At 50.7% G+C, this 21,643-nt stretch overlaps 1 protein-coding gene across 1 annotated transcript in view; it reads right to left on the minus strand.

Moving 5' to 3' along the window:
• LOC105471666 (pre-mRNA processing factor 8) overlaps positions 1–21,332 on the minus strand; it is a 37,215-nt gene extending 15,883 nt beyond the window's left edge. The window contains exons 1-24 of the mRNA XM_011724309.2: positions 21,244–21,332; positions 20,934–21,044; positions 20,011–20,179; positions 18,581–18,745; positions 18,275–18,493; positions 17,933–18,145; positions 17,392–17,517; positions 17,189–17,294; positions 16,074–16,264; positions 15,764–15,883; positions 15,491–15,680; positions 15,227–15,346; positions 14,983–15,117; positions 13,697–13,826; positions 13,107–13,303; positions 12,638–12,844; positions 12,340–12,503; positions 12,062–12,188; positions 11,756–11,948; positions 11,289–11,476; positions 10,580–10,818; positions 10,198–10,344; positions 9,810–10,020; positions 9,497–9,613 (exon numbers count right to left, since the gene is read on the minus strand). Coding sequence (XP_011722611.1) covers positions 9,497–9,613; positions 9,810–10,020; positions 10,198–10,344; positions 10,580–10,818; positions 11,289–11,476; positions 11,756–11,948; positions 12,062–12,188; positions 12,340–12,503; positions 12,638–12,844; positions 13,107–13,303; positions 13,697–13,826; positions 14,983–15,117; positions 15,227–15,346; positions 15,491–15,680; positions 15,764–15,883; positions 16,074–16,264; positions 17,189–17,294; positions 17,392–17,517; positions 17,933–18,145; positions 18,275–18,493; positions 18,581–18,745; positions 20,011–20,179; positions 20,934–21,033 — 3,774 coding nt within the window. The 5' untranslated portion in view covers positions 21,034–21,044; positions 21,244–21,332. The remainder of the gene's footprint in view (positions 1–9,496; positions 9,614–9,809; positions 10,021–10,197; positions 10,345–10,579; positions 10,819–11,288; positions 11,477–11,755; positions 11,949–12,061; positions 12,189–12,339; positions 12,504–12,637; positions 12,845–13,106; positions 13,304–13,696; positions 13,827–14,982; positions 15,118–15,226; positions 15,347–15,490; positions 15,681–15,763; positions 15,884–16,073; positions 16,265–17,188; positions 17,295–17,391; positions 17,518–17,932; positions 18,146–18,274; positions 18,494–18,580; positions 18,746–20,010; positions 20,180–20,933; positions 21,045–21,243) is intronic.
• Between the last annotated feature and the right edge of the window lie 311 nt (positions 21,333–21,643).

The following is a 21,643-nucleotide window of genomic DNA, read 5'->3' on the forward strand; positions in this document are numbered from 1 at the left end:
AGACGGGCGGATCATAAGGTGAGGAGTTCAACACCAGCCTCACCAACATGGTGAAACCCCATCTCTACTAAAAACACAAAAATTAGCCAGGCATGGTGGCAGGCACCTGTAATCTCAGCTACTCAGGAGGCTGAGGCAGGATTTTTACTTAAACCCGGGAGGCGGAGGTTGCAGTGAGCAGAAATTATGCCACTACACTCCAGCCTGGGCGACAGAGCAAGACTCCATCTCAAAGAAAAAGGAGGGCCAGGGGCCAGGATGGGCTAGATATTGCAGTAAAGGCAAGTGGACAATTCCCATTAGGTTTAGTAAATTCCCTGACTGCACTTGGAATTGCTATGTGTGTAACGGAACACAGTACTTCTGTTGTAGTTAACAGTGCTCTATCCCAGAACGGAAGGAAGCATAAATTCCTGAGAAGTCCAGTGTTCCTTTACTAAATAGCAGAAATTCCTGGGGGATAAGAGGTAGGAAGGAAAATAATATTTATTCAGGTCTACATGTACTAGGTACCATGGTAAGAAATTTATATACATTATACCTCTTAAGTCTTCATTAAAAAAACAAGTTATAGAACTTGCCCATGACATAGCCTTTTTTTTTTTTTTTTTTTAGATGGAGTCTCACTCTGTCGCCCAGGCTGGAGTGCAGTGGCCGGATCTCAGCTCACTGCAAGCTCCGCCTCCCAGGTTTATGCCATTCTCCTGCCTCAGCCTCCCGAGTAGCTGGGACTACAGGCGCCTGCCAGCTCGCCCGGCTAGTTTTTTTGTGTTTTTTAGTAGAGATGGCGTTTCACCGTGTTAGCCGGGATGGTCTCGATCTCCTGACCTCGTGATCCGCCCATCTCGGCCTCCCAAAGTGCTGGGATTACAGGCTTGAGCCACTGCGCCCAGCCTCTTTTTTTTTTTTTTTGAGATGGAGTCTCACTTTGTCACCCAGGCTGGAGTGCAGTGGCACGATCTCAGCTCACTACAACCTCCACCTCCGGGGTTCTAGTTATTCTCCTGCCTCAGCCTCCCGAGTAGCTGGGATCACAGGCACATGCCACCATGCCCAGCTAATTTTTGTATTTTTTTTTTTTTTTTTGAGACGGAGTCTCACTGTGTCTCCCAGGCTGGAGTGCAGTGGCGTGATCTCGGCTCACTGCAAGCTCCGCCTCCCAGGTTCCCGCCATTCTCCCGCCTCAGCCTCCCAAGTAGCTGAGACTACAGGCGCCCGCCACCACGCCCGGCTAGTTTTTTGTATTTTTAGTAGAGACGGGGTTTCACCATGTTAGCCAGGATGGTCTCGATCTCCTGACCTCGTGATCCTCCCGTCTCGGCCTCCCAAAGTGCTGGGATTACAGGCTTGAGCCACCGCGCCCGGCCTAATTTTTGTATTTTTAGTAGAGATGGGTTTCACCATATTGGTCAGGCTCGTCTTGAATTCCTGACCTCGTGATCCGCCTGCCTCGGCCTCCCAAAGTACTGGGATTGTAGGCGTGAGCCACCGTGCATAGCCAATATAGCTTTTTAAACATATTTTTAAAATCTATCTTAATTTATATTATTTATTTATTTATTTATTTTTTGAGAGACAGTCTCTCTCTGTTGCCCAGGCGGGAGTGCAGTGGCATGTTCTCGGCTCACTGCAATCTCTGTCTCCCAGGTTCAAGCAATTCTTCTGCCTCAGCCTCTCAAGTGGCTGGGACTACAGGTGCACACCACTACACCATGCTAATTTTTGTATTTTTAGTAAAGACGGACTTTCACCATATTGGCCAGGCTGGTCTCGAACTCCTGACCTCGTGATCCACCCACCTTGGCCTCCCAAAGTGCTGGGATTACAGACGGGAGCCACCGTGCCCAGCCTATTTATTTATTTTTAAATATAAATAGGATCTTGCTATGTTGCCTAAGCTGGTCTCGAATTCCTGAGCTCAAGCAGTCCTCCCACCTCGGCCTCCAAAAGTGCTGGGATTGCAGGCATAAGCCACCGTGCCCAGCTTTATCAAGCAATTTATCAAGTAGTATGGTTCACTAAATACCCTATTTCATTTAATTCTCACAAAAGCCGTCTGAGCTAGGTCTTATCAGTATCCCTATTTTACAGATGAGGGAATTGAGGCCCAACATGGGCAATTGTCCCAAGATCCCAACTAGTAACATGACAAAGGTATGATGTGAACCCACCTGACTCCAGAGCCTGTGCTAGAGCCAACCGCTTCCTCAGCCTCTCACCTTCCTCCACTCCCCACCCTCCCTCCACTCCTCACCCTCTCACCCTCCTCCACTCCTCACCCTGTCACCCTCCTCCACTCCTCACCCTCTCACCCTCCTCCACTCCTCACCCTGTCACCCTCCTCCACTCCTCACCTCTCACCCTCCTCCACTCCTCACCCTCTCACCCTCCTCCACTCCTCACCCTCTCACCCTCCTCCACTCCTCACCCTCTCACCCTCCTCCACTCCTCACCCTCTCACCCTCCTCCACTCCTCACCCTCTCACCCTCCTCCACTCCTCACCCTCCTCCACTCACCTCCTCCACTCCTCACCCTCTCACCCTCCTCCACTCCTCACCCTCCTCCACTCCTCACCCTCTCACCCTCCTCCACTCCTCACCCTCTCACCCTCCTCCACTCCTCACCCTCCTCCACTCCTCATCCTCCTCCACTCCTCACCCTCTCACCCTCCTCCACTCCTCACCCTCTCACCCTCCTCCACTCCTCACCCTCCTCCACTCCTCACCCTCCTCCACTCCTCACCCTCTCACCCTCCTCCACTCCTCACCCTCTCACCCTCCTCCACTCCTCACCCTCTCACCCTCCTCCACTCCTCACCCTCTCACCCTCCTCCACTCCTCACCCTCTCACCCTCCTCCACTCCTCACCCTCTCACCCTCCTCCACTCCTCACCCTCTCACCCTCCTCCACTCCTCACCCTCTCACCCTCCTCCACTCCTCACCCTCTCACCCTCCTCCACTCCTCACCCTCTCACCCTCCTCCACTCCTCACCCTCCTCCACTCCTCACCCTCTCACCCTCCTCCACTCCTCACCCTCTCACCCTCCTCCACTCCTCACCCTCCTCCACTCCTCACCCTCCTCCACTCCTCACCCTCCTCCACTCCTCATCCTCCTCCACTCCTCACCCTCTCACCCTCCTCCACTCCTCACCCTCTCACCCTCCTCCACTCCTCACCCTCTCACCCTCCTCCACTCCTCACCCTCTCACCCTCCTCCACTCCTCACCCTCTCACCCTCCTCCACTCCTCACCCTCTCACCCTCCTCCACTCCTCACCCTCTCACCCTCCTCCACTCCTCACCCTCTCACCCTCCTCCACTCCTCACCCTCTCACCCTCCTCCACTCCTCACCCTCTCACCCTCCTCCACTCCTCACCCTCTCACCCTCCTCCACTCCTCACCCTCTCACCCTCCTCCACTCCTCACCCTCTCACCCTCCTCCACTCCTCACCCTCTCACCCTCCTCCACTCCTCACCCTCTCACCCTCCTCCACTCCTCACCCTCTCACCCTCCTCCACTCCTCACCGTCTCACCCTCCTCTACTCCTCACCCTCTCACCCTCCTCCACTCCTCACCCTCCTCCACTCCTCACCCTCCTCCACTCCTCACCCTCTCACCCTCCTCCACTCTTCACCCTCTCAGCACTCCTCCACTCCTCACCCTCTCACCCTCCTCCACTCCTCACCCTCTCACCCTCCTCCACTCCTCACCCTCACCCTCCTCCACTCCTCACCCTCTCACCTCCCTCCACTCCTCACCCTCTCACCCTCCTCCACTCCTCACCCTCTCACCCTCCTCCACTCCTCAGCCTCTCACCCTCCTCCATTCCTCACCGTCTCACCCTCCTCCACTCCTCAGCCTCTCAGCACTCCTCCACTCACCCTCTCACCCTCCTCCACTCCTCACCCTCTCACCCTCCTCCACTCCTCACCCTCTCACCCTCCTCCACTCCTCACCCTCTCACCCTCCTCCACTCCTCACCCTCTCACCCTCCTCACCCTCCTCCACTCCTCAGCCTCTCAGCACTCCTCCACTCCTCAGCCTCTAACTTCTTATATAGTTCCCTGATCCCTACAATTCTTTCCAGGCCAATGGCCTTTTCTGCTCTCTCTTCTCTCCCCTATTCCAGGATCCCAGTGGGGTCCAGCACTCTTTTTTTTTTTTTTGAGACGGAGTCTTGCTCTGTCGCCCAGGCTGGAGTGCAGTGGCGTGATCTCAGTTCACTGCAAGCTCCGCTTCCCGGGATCACGCCATTCTCCTGCCTCAGCCTCCCAGGTGCCCGCCACCACACCCGGGTAATTTTTTGTATTTTTAGTAGAGACAGAGTTTCACCACGTTAGCCAGGACGGTCTCGATCTCCTGACCTTGTGATCCACCCGCCTCGGCCTCCCAAAGTGCTGGGATTCCAGGCGTGAGCCACCACGCTCAGCTGGGTCCTGCACTCTTGATTCCCTTGCACCCAATCCTTTACCACTCCACAACTGTCTTCTAACAAAACTCTATTCCTTAATCACCAGTATAATCTATCCACCTTCTCCATCCCTGTCACTGCGTAACTAAGTGATTCTGGGAAAAACAAATGCTTACTTAGAGCTGTCTGCCCAAAACCCACCTGAGCTCTCAACACGCCTTCCAGTCTCTGTTTCTTCAGCAATCATCATACCCTAACACCATCAAATTCACGACACACAACTCTCCCCTCACTCCAGCCCAACTGAAGCTGAAAAACTCAAACTCCTGTTACAGCTTCCCACTAACCTCCTCTATATCCAGACCACTTTCCTGTTAGGTTCAGAGGATTTGTCTTCTGCTTGCTCTTCATTCTATCCCTAGTGAGACCCTCTGCACCTCTGCGCATCAATTACCTACTGTTCTTTTTTTCTTTTCCTCGAGACGGAGTCTTGCTCTGTTGCCGAGGCTGGAGTGCAGTGGCACGATCTTGGCTCACTGTAACCTCCACCTCTCAGGTTTAAGCAATTCTCCTGCCTCAGCCTCCCACGCAGCTGAGATTACAGGTACCCGCCACCACGCCCAGCCAATTTTTTTATTTTTTTTTTTTTTGAGACGGAGTCTTTGCTCTGTCACCCAGGCTGGGGTGCAGTGGCGCGAACTCGGCTCACTACAAGCTCCGCCTCCTGGGTTTACGCCATTCTCCAACCTCAGCCTCCCGAGTAGCTGGGACTACAGGCGCCCGCCACCTCGCCCGGCTAGTTTTCTTTGTACTTTTAGTAGAGACGGGGTTTCACCGTGTTAGCCAGGATGGTCTCGATCTCCTGACCTTGTGATCCGCCCGTCTCGGCCTCCCAAAGTGCTGGGATTACAGGCTTGAGCCACCGCGCCCGGCCCTAATTTTTTTATTTTTAGTAGAGATGGGGTTTCACCATATTGGCCAGGCTGGTCTTGAACTCCTTACTTGGTGATCCGCCCACCTCGGCCTCCCAAAGTGCTGGGATTACAGGTGGGAGCCACTGCGTCCGGCCAGTTACCACACTTTTCTATTGTACACTGAACTGCTACTGGGCTCCTTAATTAAAACATACTCAGGTCACTGCCATTCAAACACCTGCATTGACTTACAGCTCCCGCTAGGTGGCATCTGATGTCCTTCCTTCTCTTCAACTGGCAAACAGACTGTCCTTGCTGTCTCCACTCACTCACTTTCCATGAAGCCTCACCCACTGCCATCTGGCTTCCATCCCTACTATTTCTGTAACAGCTCCTGCTAAGGTCACCAATGACGTCCTAACTGCCAAATCCAATGGCTACTTTTCAGTTCTTATCTAACTGCCAAATCCAATGGCTACTTTTCAGTCCTTATCTAACCCAATGCTCTTAGGCAACTGACACTGCTAAGCATCCACCCCATTTCTGGACACATGTTCCTGAAGGCCTTGGTTCCAAGACCCAGCACTCTCCCACAGGTTCTGGCCACACTTAATCTCGGTATTCCCCACAGTTCCAAATCTGTCCCTCTCCTCTTCTCACTCTACACTGTCCCTGGGTGATGTCACTCATTCTTGAGCTTTCAACCTTGTACTGATAGACTCCTAAATCTACATCTTTGATCCAGACCTATCCTCCATGCTTCTTCAGATTGCTACTCACCTCGGAACCCCTAAGTTATCCCTGACTGCTCTTCCCTTTCTAGTTTCATTTCTCTCTGGAATGTCAAACTCATACTTTTTAAATCAAATCTCACAGATCATCAATTAAAGAGGCACCACTAAGGTAGCGGGGGAATCTACACATACGTGTATACATGTACTTAAATACGTATCTTGGAACTGAAGAAATATGGTATAAACAGACGCCTGCTGGACACCTCCATCTAAATGTTCTCAGAACTTCCAACTTTATATATCCTCAACTAGATTTTTCTATCTTCTGTCCTAAACCTGCTCTTGTTCATGTAGTCTTCCAGTTGGTGGCACTAACATCCACCTAGTCACCCATGCCAACATCTGCACATCATTTTTCACTTTTCTTTCAGCATCCCATGACCACAAAGTTCTGCTGATTTTACCTGCTAACTTCTTATCAAACCTGTTCCCCTCTTCCTACCTCTACTTTCACTGCTCTCATCATTTTTACTGATTTATATATTTTTCTGGAGACAGAGTCTCACCCCATTGTCAGGGTGGAGTGCAGTGGTAGGATCTCAGCTCACTGCAACCTCTGTCTCCTGGGTTCAAGCGATTCTCCTGCCTCAGCCTCCTGTGTAGCTGGGATTACAGGCATGCACCACAACGCCTGGCTAATTTTCATATTTTAAGTAGAGAAGGGGTTTCCCCATGTTGGTCAGGCTGGTCTCAAACTCCTGACCTCAGGTGATCCAACCGCCTGGGCCTCCCAAAGTGCTGGGATTACAGGCGTGAGCCCCTGCACCCGGCCTGCTCTCATCTTTTTTTTTTTTTGAGACGGAGTCTTGCTGTGTCACCCAGGCTGGAGTGCAGTGGCGTGATCTCGGCTCACTGTAAGCTCCGCCTCCCGGGTTCACACCATTCTCCTGCCTCAGCCTCCTGAGGAGCTGGGACTACAGGTGCCCGCCACCACGCCCAGCTAATTTTTCGTATTTTTTAGTAGAGACGGGGTTTCACTGTGTTAGCCAGGATGGTCTCAATCTCCTGACCTCAGGTGATCCGCCCACCTCGGCCTCCCAAAGTGCTGGGATTACAGGCACGACCATGGCACCCGGCCGCTCTCATCATTTTTATCTGGACTTCTTCAGTGGTCCCCAAACATGGTCACTCATCCTATCCTTTCAGGTCCATCTTTCTCACAGCTGCAAGAGTGAATCATCTAACACAGAAATCGGACAAAGTCTACATCTGTAATGTGGGAAGTTAAAAAAAAAAAAAAAAAAGGAAAACAAATCTGACAAAGTCACTCTGTGTTTAAGACCCTTACATAATTCTTCCTAAGGTGTGCAATGCCCTCTATGATATGGCTCTCCACTATTTATCCAGCCTCATCTCTTAACATTCCCAATTCCACAGTTTACTCCAACAAACCTTGAACTTTCCTTAGTCCCATGTACACCAAGCTAGTTATATCGCCACACTTCTGGCTAAAGGAACGCCCTCCCTCACCTGCCTCATCACATGCTACTTCTTTCAGGAATCCTTTCCTCCTCCACTTCCAAGCTGGGCTAGAGCAATCATTAACTCTGGTGCTCTCGCAGATTCCCAGACACAGGTTAATCTAAAACCCAAATGCTCAAAAAGCTGAAACGTTTTGAGTCCCAACATTCTGAGCACCAACATGATGCTCAAGGAAAATGCTCATTGGTGCATTTTAGATTTTGGATTAGGGACGCTGAACCTGTAAGTATAACGAAAATATTTCGAGGCTGGGCATGGCGGCTCACACCTATAAGCCAGCACTATGAGAGGCTAAGGCAGGAGGACTACTTGAACCCAAGGAGTTTGAGACCAGCCTGGACAAGAGAGTGAGATCCCAGCTCTACAAAAAATTTAAAAATCAGGCCGGGCGCAGTGGCTCACGCCTGTAATCCCAGTACTTTGGGAGGCTGAGGTGGGCGGATCACAAGGTCAGCAGACAGAGACCATCCTGGCTAACAAGGTGAAACCCCGTCTCTACTAAAAAAAATACAAAAAATTAGCTGGGCGTGGTGTAAGGCGCCTGTAGTCCCAGCTACTCGGGAGGCTGAGGCAGGAGAATGGTGTGAACCTGGGAGGCGGAGCTTGCAGTGAGCCGAGATCGCACCACTGCACTCCAGCCTAGGTGACAGAGCAAGACTCCATCTCAAAAAAAAAAAAAAAAAATATTTTAAATTAGCCAGGCATGGTGGAGTATGCACCTGTGGTCCCAGATACTTGGGAAGCTGAGGTGTGACAATCACTTGAGCTGCAGTGAGCTACGATAGCACCACTGCACTTCAACCTAAGTGACAGAGTGAGACCCTGTCTGTAATAATAATAATGAAAATATTAAAAAAAAAAAAACCCTGAAATCCAAAACATTTCTGGTCCTAAGAATTTTGGATAAAGGAAACTCAACCATAATGCAATAGTTCTAAAACATAATAGAACGTATCCTTAACAAAAGACTTACTAAAAAACAGAAAACATTCTGTGCATGTAAATGCTACACATTTTGAGATGTGAACGTTCAAATACAAGAAAAATGTTATAGTTAACAGTTACTCTAATGGAAACCAGAGTGAGGTAACTTTTTTTTTTTTTCTTTGGAGATAGAGTTCTTGCTCTGTTGCCCAGGCTGGAGTGCAATGGTAAGATCTCCGCTCACAGCAACCTCTGCCTCCTGGATTCAAGCGATTCTCCTGCCTCAGCCTCCTAAGTAGCTGGGATTACAGGTACCTGCCACCAGGTCAGGCTAATTTTTGTATTTTTAGCAGAACTAATTTTTGTATTTTCACGTCAGCCAGGCTGGTCTCAAACTCTTGACCTCAGGTGATCCACCAGCCTCGGCCTCCCAAAGTGCTGGGATTACAGGCATGAGCCACTGTGCCTGGCCAAGGTAACTTTTTAAATCTTGTGAAAACTTCAATATACATAGTTCGAAATTCCTCAGATTTTTCTTTCTCAATTCCAGTTGCCTTCAGCTGGGCCTCTAAAGGTAAGTGAAGGAGAAACAAACTCTGAGATGCCTACGAGAGCTGCTTTTTCACAGGTTCTCTATGCTACTGGTTAACATAATTTAGACAAGCCCCTAAGAAAGTGCAAAAATAATGTTTTTCTGTTCAAAATAATAAATCCAACTTTTACTGTTGCCTTAATTTAGAATCATCACAACTCCGTAAGAAGGAGACTGCAGAATTCCTACAAGGAATTCTCAGAAAATAACTATAAAGTGACCTGACACTGTAAGCCGCTACTGCACAGAGCATGGAAACTGGCACACTAAGCAAAGTGGAGAAGGAAGGAGAAGCCATCAGGGGAAGTGAAAGGGATGTGAGATGAGCAGAGGACAGCAGAGGACAAGAGGGAAGCTGGGGATGACGGCCTTGTACCTTGGTGAAGGTGGTGGAGCCAGAGGCCATGAGAATTTGACGCACACGGTTGTGGAAGCGCTGCATTGACTCATCATCCACACGCAGGAAACACTGAGCTGTGCGCTCCTTAGTAACCTAAACCACAAAGTCAAGGTTACTTTGTCTGAGGAACTCCCATAGAAGCAAGAGCCAACTGTGTTCACCACTAAGCCTTTCCACCCAACAAGGCTCCGGTGACTGACAAGGACAAGGGATGCCCGTGTTCCTGGCTCCCACTCACCCAGCAAGCGCAGGCGCACTCATGTCACTCCCAGCCCCTCCCAGGCTGTACCTCATTCTGCAGGTTCCAGACCCCGTCCTTGTGGGTGAACTCCTCATAGCTGGTGCGACACTTCGGCAGGATGCGGCACTCGAAGCCACACATGTTGAACAGCAGGTTGGGGTTGTCCTTGCTGTACACAGACACGAAGCTGTTCTCCCACTGAACTGTCGTCACCGACCGTGGCAAGCGGTTCTTGATGTCCCAGAACACTGCCCGGCCTCTGCCCAGAGAACCGTATGGTCACATCAGTTTCTCGGAAGGAACTTCCCTTCAAAGGCCAACTGATGATATCCTGCCACAGCCACACGTCTCCCACCCAGGACACAGCCTCAGGTATGCCCTCTCTGGGCCCTTAGCCTATGTCCTTCCAGCTCACACAGCCCCAGCCTGGACTCACAAGTTAACATCATGTTTCATGAGGCGCATGCGGGCATCTCGGGGCCAGCACTTCTTGTTATTATAGCCAACGATGTTTTCATTGTTGGGGTCAGGGTGCTCTGTCAGGTAACGCTGAATCAGGTCCCGAGCTTCATCTGCTGTGAACCTACACCAGACCAAGTACACCGCTGAGGCCCTAATACACTTGAGATCTGGGACCCCACGGGTCCTCCAGCTCCACAGACGGAGACCCCACCCCATCCTACCCCCACCCTCCCCGGGCTTCATTCCATTTTAAAGCCCCAACAGCAGTTAAGTCAACTCAGCTACAATAGCTGATTTCAGAGGCAAAGCATATGCCTCAGTACCCTGCAAGGCTAGGAATCCAGGTAAGCCCTCACCTGAAAAAAATATGGATGCGATCAATGTATCTGCAGAAGAGACGGATGGGGTGGGCAGCCTCAGTGGCTATGTCCTGAAAACTGAGAAAGTCATTTGGCATCTGAGGGGGCCCAGCCATCTCACTGGCTCGGTGCAAACCCAATACAAGCAAGTCCATCACCAGGCCATAATACTGCACGATAAACGAGGCAAACTGCAGGCCTCTGATAATCCCATATGAATTCGTATGGTTCATGTCCTAGAAAGAAAGAATGACAATTCTTAACAACCTGAGCCATGTCCCAGGATTCTCCAGGGTCAACCTCTTTTGTTCTCCCCTCAGCAAATTCTATTCCCCCGGCTCCCCTCCAAGGTGGAGTTATGCTCAGTCCCTCAGGCTGGAGTGCAGTGGCGCAATCTCAGCTCACTGCAACCTCCGCCTCCTGGGTTCAAGTGATTCTCCCGCCTCAGTCTCCCAAGTAGCTGGGATTACAGGCACCCACCACACTCAACTAATTTTTGTATTTTTTTAAGTAGAAACAGGGTTTCACCATGTTGGCCAGACTGGTCTCCACCTTCTGACCTTGTGATCCAACCGCCTCAGCCTCCCAAAGTGCTGGGATTACAGGCGTGAACCATTGCACTCGGCCTCCCCCGCAGCAAATTTTGAGTCAGTGGGCCAGACAACCATTCCACACACAACTTCGTGCTACTGTGCCTGAGACATACCTTATAGTTGATGACGACATTGTTCTTGGCTGTCATGTAGTCAGCTATGTTGTGGTCCACGATGAGGCGCAGCAGCCTATTGAGCAGGGTCAAGTCGATCTTCTCATACATCTTCTCAAAGCGGGACTCCAGCATGACATTGCACTCGCCTTCACTTGTCTCCCACACGTCCTGCAGGTTATTGATGCCTGAGGAGTAGCAAGGCAGGTCTCCAGCAGGTTAGAAATCCTCTTTCAGGACTAGCCCCACAGTAACTATCGTCACCTTCCACAACCAATCCCACTACCATTCCACGTAGTCATCCGGATTGCTTTAACTATGGGCTTTCCTCAGTTTAACAGGAACACTACTTCCTTTTACTACCATGCATCAGGAGAGTAAACCAATCATGCTGCCCAGATGAGAATTTTGACACAGAACTAAATTCATCCCCCATTCCTCACAGGGCAATCTCAGGAAAGTTCTACCTTGGCACCACTTGTAAACAAGCAGTGGAGGTGGTTCTGTGTCAGCAGGCTTAATCCAGGGTGGGAACAGGCGGCGCTTGTCGGCTTCATACCACAGGTATTGGTCCAGGTAGGCATCAGTTATCTTCTCCAGTGGCTCTACGTCGTATACTGGAACCAGGTGGCTATAGAGATCCATGAACTCAATGCCCACCTGTGGTACAAGGAGGCTGGTTCACACCAATCACCTGAGGCAACCTGCTACCTTTGGTTCTACCAAGAATGAAAGGCAGAACCAAAAAGAAAACTTGGGAGGCTCTCACTCACCTCTTTGAAGGCTCTCTGTGTGAGGAGGTGACGCTTGATGCGGGACAGCGCCTCGTGGGGGTTATCGTAGGCCTGCTCAATCAGACCCAGCTCCTCCCTCTGTGACTGGTTCAACCGAGACTTCACACTGATAAGGCAATGGGAACGGTGAATGGGAAAACCAGGAGGAAGTAAACCCAGAAGAGACTGGGGCTACACCTTCTTTCTTTGGACTCTGAGGGTGATGCTATTCCCTGCTGTCACCTTCCCAGCAGGAACCTATCTACCCTAATACTCACCTATAAGCTTCCTTGAGCCGCTCCAATGCCAAGATGAGCAACTTGGTGTCATGCTTATAGGAGAGTGGGGGGAATGGGATGGGTGAGAACCTGCGGCTTTCCAACCAATGCACTGTGGTGGTATATACTGCCACTGCTTCCTCCGCCGTGATGTAAGGCCCGTCCTGCAAGGTGGACATGAAATTAGCCTCCCGCTATAGCCCGCTCCCCCGAGAACAAGGTTCAGTCACAACTCTGCAGTCCTCCCTCATGCCCACTCCCCGACCGCTCACAGCCAGCCCAGCCTACTCTGCCCAACCTTCAGGTAGTTGTGCTGCCGCTCCTGTTCTGCCTTCAGATACAGCCGGGTGAGGCGGCCCAGGTTCTTTTTACACACAGTCTTGTCCACAGTGGCCCCTCGGCGGATCCGTTCTCGGTTGTAGTGGGCAGTGTTGGTCCACCAGTCAGCCTTGGCCTTCACATATCGAAGGATCATATTCTCTATGGGCGTTGGCAGTCCAGGGACCTAAAAGTCCAAAAGCACAATCAAGCCGGGATAAAGCAGGTGCTGCGGTGCACACCTGTAGTCCCGGCTACTCAGGAGGCTGAGGAGGACTGCTCAAGCTCAGGAGCTTGAGCTTGAGGCCAGCCTAAGCAACACAGCAAGCACCTCTCTAAAAGAGAAAAGAAAAGAGGTGGGAGCCAGATAGGCCCTTCATGAGTCCCAGAGTGGTGATCCTGACCTAAAGACGATGTTCACCCCTCCAAGGAAATGCAGAGACGCCCACCTTCCAGGGAATGTTGGCTTTCCAGCAGCGCCAGGCCTCACTGAGGTGCTGGAGGATTGTGCGGGCCTTGTTCTGTTTGATCCCCTCAGGCATCATGTCCAGAATATCATGCATCACAGCTGCCCGCAGCTCCAGGTCGAAATGTGACTCCACTCGCTGTTTTGTTACTGTCTTTGCCACCCCCTTTGAGTGTCGACCTAGAAGTAGAGTATCCCAAGGGGATTACAAGCATGATTCCTTGCTTTCAGTAAGGGTCTCTACCTTCATGTCCCTCACTTATTATGGTCACAATAAAATTAGGTATTAACAAAGCGTCCATGTGCCCAGCATATGCAAAAAGATGAGCTACCTTAAACATTCACAACTACGCTTCTGAAGAATGTCCACTCCTGCAAGTGCATGATTGCCTCTCAAGGCCCCAGAAGGAAGCCCAAGAAATAGAAAACTAGGTCAGACTCATTTTGAGAACTGAACCTAAAGGCAATCCAGTAGGAAGGGGTGCTCATACAAGAGCAGGGAATAGACTCAGACAACGAGAGGTAGCTTTGAAGCAGTAACAGGAGAAGTTGGACACAGAGAAAACCACTCACCTTCAAACTGCCGGGCCAGGAGGTTGCCCAGCCATCGCTCCAACAAAGGGGTAATGCCACGCATGAAAAACAGCCAGACTCGCCAACCAGCAGCCCAAAAGCCACAGCCAGGACCCTTCCCTACAGGGCCCTATAATCCCAAGCAGAAGTTAAGAACACAAGTTAGCAATGCATTTAAACAGCAACAAAAACCTGGGCAGAGGTGGGGCATATATGTATAATATACATACAGGCCGGGCGCGGTGGCTCAAGCCTGTAATCCCAGCACTTTGGGAGGCCGAGACGGGCGGATCACGAGGTCAGGAGATCGAGACCATCCTGGCTAACACGGTGAAACCCCGTCTCTACTAAAAAATACAAAAAACTAGCCGGGCGAGGTGGCGGGCCCCTGTAGTCCCAGCTACTCGGGAGGCTGAGGCAGGAGAATGGTGTAAACCCGGGAGGCGGAGCTTGCAGTGAGCCGAGATCGCGCCACTGCACTCCAGCCTGGGTGACAGAGCCAGACTCCGTCTCAAAAAAAAAAAAAAATACATACAGACAAATATATGGATGGCAGTAGAGGAGTAAAAAGAAAAAAACAACTCTGGGTCCTCAACATCTAAACAACATCTAAAACAAAAGGGTAAATGAGAAACCTTAAGGCAAAAACCAGGAACTAAGACTGCCCATGTGAATTTAAAGGGGCAGTAAGGATACACTCATAGCTGGTCTCCAAATAGGTCCCTGGAAAGAGCCCTGTCTACATGTATAAATGAAAAAAGATGTGAGAAAGTAAGTCCAGTAAGGCTGCGTACAGTGGCTCACGCTGGTAATCCCAGCACTTTGGGAGACCAAGGAGGGTGGATCACCTGAGGTCAAGAGTTCAAGACCAGCCTGGCTAACATAGTGAAACCCCATCTCTACTAAAAATTCAAAAATTAGCCAAGCATGGTGGTGCGCGCCTGTAGTCCCAGCTACTCGGGAGGCTGAAGCAGGAGAATCGCTTGAACCGGGAGGCAGAGATTGTGGTGAGCCGAGATCGTGCCATTGCATTCCCCCGGGGCAACAGAGCAAGACAGTCTCAAAAAAAAAATAGATAAATAAAAATTAAAAAAAAAAAAAAAAGCTAGATTACAGGTGGCGGGCACCTGTAATCCCAGCTGCTCGGGAGGCTGAGGCAGGAGAATTGCTTGAACCCAGGAGGCAGAGGCTGCAGTGAGCTGAGATCGTGCCATTGCACTCCAGCCTGAGCGACAAGAGTAAGACTCTGTCTCAAAGAAAGCAAGTCAGTAGAGTCAGGGTCTCACCGTGTTGAAACGATAATAGATGAGATGCTTCAGGTCCTTGCACATGCGAATCTGTCTCATCAGCTTGTATTTGTATCGATACATGCCCGTCAACTGCCCAACATGGGCAAATATATACTGCAATCCATCCGCCAGCTGCAAGACAATTGCCCTGTCAGACCTGGACCTTAAAACAGCTCCACGGTCAGCACAGGCTTCCTCCAGCCTCCTCACCCAGGCAGGGGTTGGGAATACCTAACCTCACCTGGAAGGCATCCACATTGCCCAGCCGATACTGCACGTGACTATCCACCACCAGCTTAGTCAAACGCAGAACTTCCCGACACAGGTGGAAAGCATTCCCAAAACGCGATTTCTTTCTTTCCTGGAGAAGATGCAAAAAAAAAAACCAAAAAGAACGAACATGAATGAGCAACAGACCCAACTGGATGTCTGCCTTCGTCAGCAGCCAGAGCAAAACAGCTGTCCGCCCTGACACCCCGGAGGCCCCTCGGGACCAGTGCAGCACCTTGGTGGTGAGCGTTTTCACGGGCTTGAGGTTGAAGTTGTAGTCCAGGTGCAGGTAGTTGAGGTTTTTGCGGTGAATGAGGAGGTTGAGCATGTTATAGCCCTGGCGGCAAACCTGGAGCCCAACCTCCACCCAGTCCAGCTTTGTGGACTGAAAGAATTTGGTGGCTTTGAAGGAGCGGAACAGATACCTGAGGTGGGAACATGGAGAGTGAGAGTCAGCCTACTGATATCTCTGGAACCAAAGTCTGCACAGGGCCCCAGGGCGCCTCACCTCTTCTTCTGAGCCTTCGGAGGCCGGTGCTTCAGGGCATTCAGCACGTAGTACTTAAGCAGCTTCTGGTAGGAGACCCTCACTTTCACAGGCTGCCCGGCAGGACAGTGCTCCCGATACCTGGGAAAATAAGCCCACCAGAGTTCAGCCATCGCTTCTTCCAGGCACTCTGCTAAAGAATGCAAGCCTTGGGTTGTCTGCCACTTTTATGGAAACAAGAATTTTTAAGAAAGGCTACACGCCCACCTAGTTGGAGTCTTTTCTCCTATATATCCACTATTGTTCCCCCTGCCCCAGGGAGAAACCTTACCAGTTCTTGACAAGTGGAATGTCCAGGGCCCGACGGGTGCGACCAGAGCGTAGGTTGAAGGGCCGTGGGGCCCAGAGCAGGGCAATGCCATTGGCTGTATTGTCTGTATAGAGGGGTGTGTCCTTCAGGAAGGGCTCCACAAACTCCGGGAGCTCAAATTCCTCATCATCATCCGGCAACGGTTCCTGGCTCTGAAAAAGGAATCCCTCTAAGGGTTTAGTTCCTGTTGAACTAGGCACAGACTTAAGAGGGAAATTATCTGGGGCCAAGCACAAAGCCTGTATCTGCCATGGAAACTGGGCTGTCTGACAGAAGCAGCCCTGAAGTGCCAGCGCAAAGGAAACCAAGGGAGCAAAGAACAAGACAGGGCCACCAGGAAAGCAGGTGTCACTTCTCACACCTCAACTGGCTCACCAACAGAAAGCCTCCCAACAGAGCCCCAACACCACAGCAGACAACACTGCAATCACCTCCCACCCAAGCTCCAAACACTGGGCTTGGACACAACGGAACACAAATGAACATCGAAAACATTATGGTGAGCTTAAGAAGCCAGTCACTGAAGACTACATAGTGTATGATTCTGTTTCATTCTATCATATGAAATGTGTAGAATAGGCAAATCTACAGACAGAAAGTAGATTAGTGGTTGTGTAAGAAAGTTGGGGAGAAATGAAGAGTAACTGCTAAGGGTTTCTTTCTCAAGTAATGAAAATATTCTCAAATTGCATGTCATGAGAGTTGGGACAACTCTAAGAATAAGCTAAAAACCACCAAATTACACACTTTAAATGGGTAACTTGTATAGTATGTTAACTACATCTCAATATAAAGACTAAAACAAACAAATATAATAGAGACAGACCAGGACAGATTATCTAAAGCACCCAACAGGAGAATCATAAAGTCCAGAAGGATAATCACAGAAACCAGGATTATACCAACGACGTGTTTTAAGGCAAATGCTAAATTCTCAAACTCGCTTATAGCTCAAGGGGAATACTTAGCAAGACGGAAAACACGTCTCCCTCCATTTGAGTGTTCAGTAACGTTTCAGCCAACCTCAGGCATTTCTCCTAGAACTGCTGAGGGAAAGTGTCCCTTCCCTTCCTCACCTTGACCGAGTGCCTGTGGGAGATTGGGTTGATCAAAGGGTCAAAGTAGAAAGCTGGCAAATCAGGATCCTCAGTTTTGATGAATACAACGTTGGGAGTATGGTACCTAAAACGAAAGGAAGAGTCAGCCAAAGTTTTCCTGCCCTGGCACAACCTAAATACCAGCCTTCTCCTTTCCAACTGTTGTGTTCCAGGTCTCTTACCAGGTGAGGTGGACATGGTGTGGAAGATTGTTGTACAGGTAAGGAAAAGCAATCTTGTATTCAGTGCGGATAGGCTGCCGGATGATAATCTTGTTAATATCATTGAATTCATTCCAGTCTTCATCCCTAGGGTGCAATATCAAGAATAAGCAGACTTTTTTTTTTTGAGACAGGGTCTCACTCTATCACCCAAGCTGGAATGCAATGGCATGATCATGGTTCACTGCAGCTGCGACCTCCTGGGCTCAGACAATCCTCCCACAGCTCAGCCTCCCAAGTAACTGAGACTACAGGAAGCTGCGAGTGCCACAACACCCGGCAAAACTTTGGTAAAGATAGGGTTCTGCCATGTTGCCCAGGCTGGGCTCAAACTTTTGGGCTCAAGCAATCCTCCTGCCTCAGCTTCCCAATGTGCTGGGATTACAGCATGAGCCACTACACCTGGCGCAGACTAATTTGGAAGTTATATCAGGACTTTAAGGATCAAGATTACATTTTATCCAACTCAAAACGTCTAAAATTCGTAATCTCTCCAACTCACTGTAGGTTGATGTCTCGAACAAGAGGTTCAAATTTGGGGCCTCCAGGAATGGCCATATTGAGTGCCTTGGATGTAAAGAAGGCCTTCAAATCAAACAGGTAGAAGTAGTTGTCATCCACCAAGTCTGTCAGGAGCTGATTAGCCAGGCGGTAGAGAGTCGACATCATAGGTAGTGTGAACTGCCAGCGCTGGTAAGTGGAGCCATTTACATACCTAGGGTAGAAAATGAAAGGCCCACCTCAAGTAAGCAGCTAGACAAACCATACCACCTACTGATCTCCCAGGACTCCCTCTGGGTTTCCGGAACTCCTCCCAGGAGTAGCATCTCCATCTATCACTCACTTCCTGCTGTCCCTCAATGGCTGGTGGTCATAGAACCAGTCCAACACAGGGGCGTCCTCCTCAGGGTCCAGCTCTAGCTGAATGGCCTCCAGTGGCTCAACATCTAGGATGTTGTCAGCATAGTCCAAGGGCGGCTCCTCATCATCAAAAGGGGGAAAACGCATCCTCTTGAAATGCCTCCTATCTCTTTTTTCTCGGCGCATCATAATCCACATTGACCTAGAAGGCAAGAACATCACACAACCATTTCTACCCACTGCCCCCAACCACCACCACCACTGCCCACCATATTTCAGCCTTTCTCACCCCCACTGGGAGATGTAGACAGGTTCAATAACCCAGGGAATCTCATTGACGAAGGAAATGGCTCCAGTGATGTGGTACAGCACAGGCACATCCCGAATCTGCTCCCAAGGCATAGGCATGTTCTCCAGGAGTTTGAGGACTGCGTGGGGCATGTACTTTAGGGCACTGGCACATTAGAAAAAGAGAAGGCTATTAGAAATGACGAGGTGTTCTGCTACCTGTCCCATGCAGAGAAGCCACATGTTCATGTTCCACAGTAAATCCTACCTTACAATCCAAACTCCCAGACTTAGCCCATAGGCCCTTCCTAACCAGAAACCCTGCCTCTCCCTCTCCAACTTCATCTTGCAGCACTCTTCTTTTTTTTTTTTTTGAGACGGAGTCTCGCTCTGTCGCCCAAGCTGGAGTGCAGTGGCCGGATCTCAGCTCACTGCAAGCTCCGCCGCCCGAGTTTACACCATTCTCCTGCCTCAGCCTCCCGAGTAGCTGGGACTACAGGCGCCCGCCACCTCGCCCGGCTAGTTTTTTTTTTGGTATTTTTTAGTAGAGACGGGGTTTCACCGTGTTAGCCAGGATGGTCTTGATCTCCTGACCTCGTGATCCGCCCATCTCGGCCTCCCAAAGTGCTGGGATTACAGGCTTGAGCCACCGCGCCCGGCCTCAGCACTCTTCTTAAATGTCATAGTCCCACAATGCTGGTATCAGCTCCTCTAAATCAACAGCTATCCCTCTGGAGACAGCTTTGCGGCTGTCTCACATCCTATTCCCTCAGTATCTTCTCATAAATCATAATAAAGTATTCACCATACTTCACTATCACCAGTTGTCTCATGTCTGTCATGCCACTAGACTGCACGCTGCAGAAAGGCGGAGATTGTTACCCTCTGCTCGCTACTATACCCCAAGCAGCCAGCACAGTTCTCAAACTATTTTTTGAAATAAACAAAACTTCCAGTTCATTACACGGCAAACGTTTTTGTGTCCAAATAGAGCAGGAATCTGCTAAGACATCTGTACCTGTACCCACCCAGTTTACAGCCACAGAAAAACAGCAGTAGGGATACCTCTGAAATTAAATACCCTAAACACAGAATTCAGGTCCCTGAGGAGTGACAGGCTGCCACTATGCACAGTATCCCACTCTGGGCTTCAAACAGCTCAACGACATGGATATCTTATGACAGCATCAACAGGACAAATTAAAGTCCCAGGCCCAGATCAGGAACAGAAGGGAAACAGACTGCATAAGTGGAAGATGTAGAAATTATCAGAGACTCCTACTGGTTTTCTCCTTTCTCTTATATCCACCAAGATGAGCTGTCAAAGCAGCGTCCTGTTCCAAAATGACAGAGCATCTATCCAAGACTGTGGGACAGGGAAAAGGGAAAAGAACCAAATTCCAAATGAAGTTATTTCAGGATGTTCCTTACCCCAAGTAAACCCTTTTGTCATGGCGGAACTTTCTGTTGGTCATGTCTCCATGGTCTCGAATGATCTTCCTGACATGTTCCGGGGGCATGTCTTCCTTCTGGGCATCCACAAACCCAAACTTCCGCTTTTCTGCATAGCGCTTCGCCTGCAATTGCTGCCATTTTCGGGCTACAAAGGCACCTCAGTTTAAAGGACTGCACACCCTCAGCCTAATCCTCTTCACCTCTTGCCCTAGGGTAAGCTCCTGTCAGTGAGTGTGACAGAGGAGCAGGCATCCAGCAGGAAGCAACACTCCTTGCCAATTCCCTTACCACTTTATATTTTTCCCTTCATCACATTTATTACTATCTGACTTTTTTTTTTTTTTTCAGACGTTGTTTTGCTCTGTTACCCAGGTTGGAGGGCAATGGAGCGATCTCGGCTCACTACAACCTCCGCCTCCCGGGTTCAAGCCATTCACCTGCCTCAGCCTCCCCAGTAGCTGGGATTATAGACACGCGCCACCACACACGACTAATTTTTGTATTTTTAGTAGAGATGGGGTTTCACAATGTTGGCCAGGCTGGTCTCGAACTCCTGACCTCAGGTGATCCGCCCGCCTGGGTCTCCCAAAGTGCTGGGATCACAGGTGTGAGCCACTGCGCCCGGCCTGACATTTTTATTACAGATCCTCAAGGTTTTGTTACTGTCTATCTCTCCCGCTGTAATTTAAACCCCGTAAGGACAGGAATTTTGTCTCCATCACTACTGGATCAGCGCTTGCAGATAACACGCGCTTAAAATGACTTGATAAAAAGTTAAATGGGGCTAACAAGGGAGTTGTCACCTCGGGAGCTGCCCAAACGGGGAGGGTCCCCAGCCACCTGCGCGCGCGAACACCCGCCCCGCCTCCGGCTCGCGCGCCGCTCCACACTCGACTCACCTTTCTCCTGCAGCTTCTCCTCCGACATGTAGTCCGGTAGCGGGGCTAGAGGGCCGGGCACCGGGTTACCCGGCCCTCGGTAAGGAAATACTCCGGCCATACCCGGAGAATCTGGACAGCGGCGGGACAGAAAAATTCACTAACCACAGGCCCGGGCCCACAAGAAGCGCAGCAGAAAGGCGTCCCGGGACCCCGGCCTGCAATCCCGCCACACTGAGTGCATCCAGCCCCGCCCGGCCGAACCCCTTCGGTCACTCAGCCCGACCCGACCACGCCTCCCGCAGCCCGGCCTTAAACGCCTGCCACGCACCCCACAACCCCTCACACAGGAGGCCGCTTTCTCCGCAGCGCAATGGCGGCCAGTGTGCGTCCGCTCCGCGTTCCCAGCGCCGGAAAGTGCGCAACCCGACTTCAGCAGTTGATCCAATCGGCGCCGAGGTGCTCAGATGGATTGGTAAGATGGCCAATTAGAGTGGAACACTGCGCCGAGGAGGCGGGCCCACAGGCGGAAAGGCTTTGAATACAAGGGGGTGTGGTCGGGGAAGCCCCGCCTCCCACGTTTCCGATGCTGTTCCTGAGGCCCCCGACAGACCTCAGCGTGTGATAGGCTCCCGGAGTCGCCCTGCGAGAGACCGGTCTGGAAGCTTTTAAAAAATTTGCCAAGATTGCGCATTGTACGATGTCTGTTGTCATCAATGTATACGTGCAAT

Source organism: Macaca nemestrina, chromosome 17, assembly GCF_043159975.1.
Source record: "Macaca nemestrina isolate mMacNem1 chromosome 17, mMacNem.hap1, whole genome shotgun sequence".
NCBI lineage: Eukaryota > Metazoa > Chordata > Mammalia > Primates > Cercopithecidae > Macaca > Macaca nemestrina.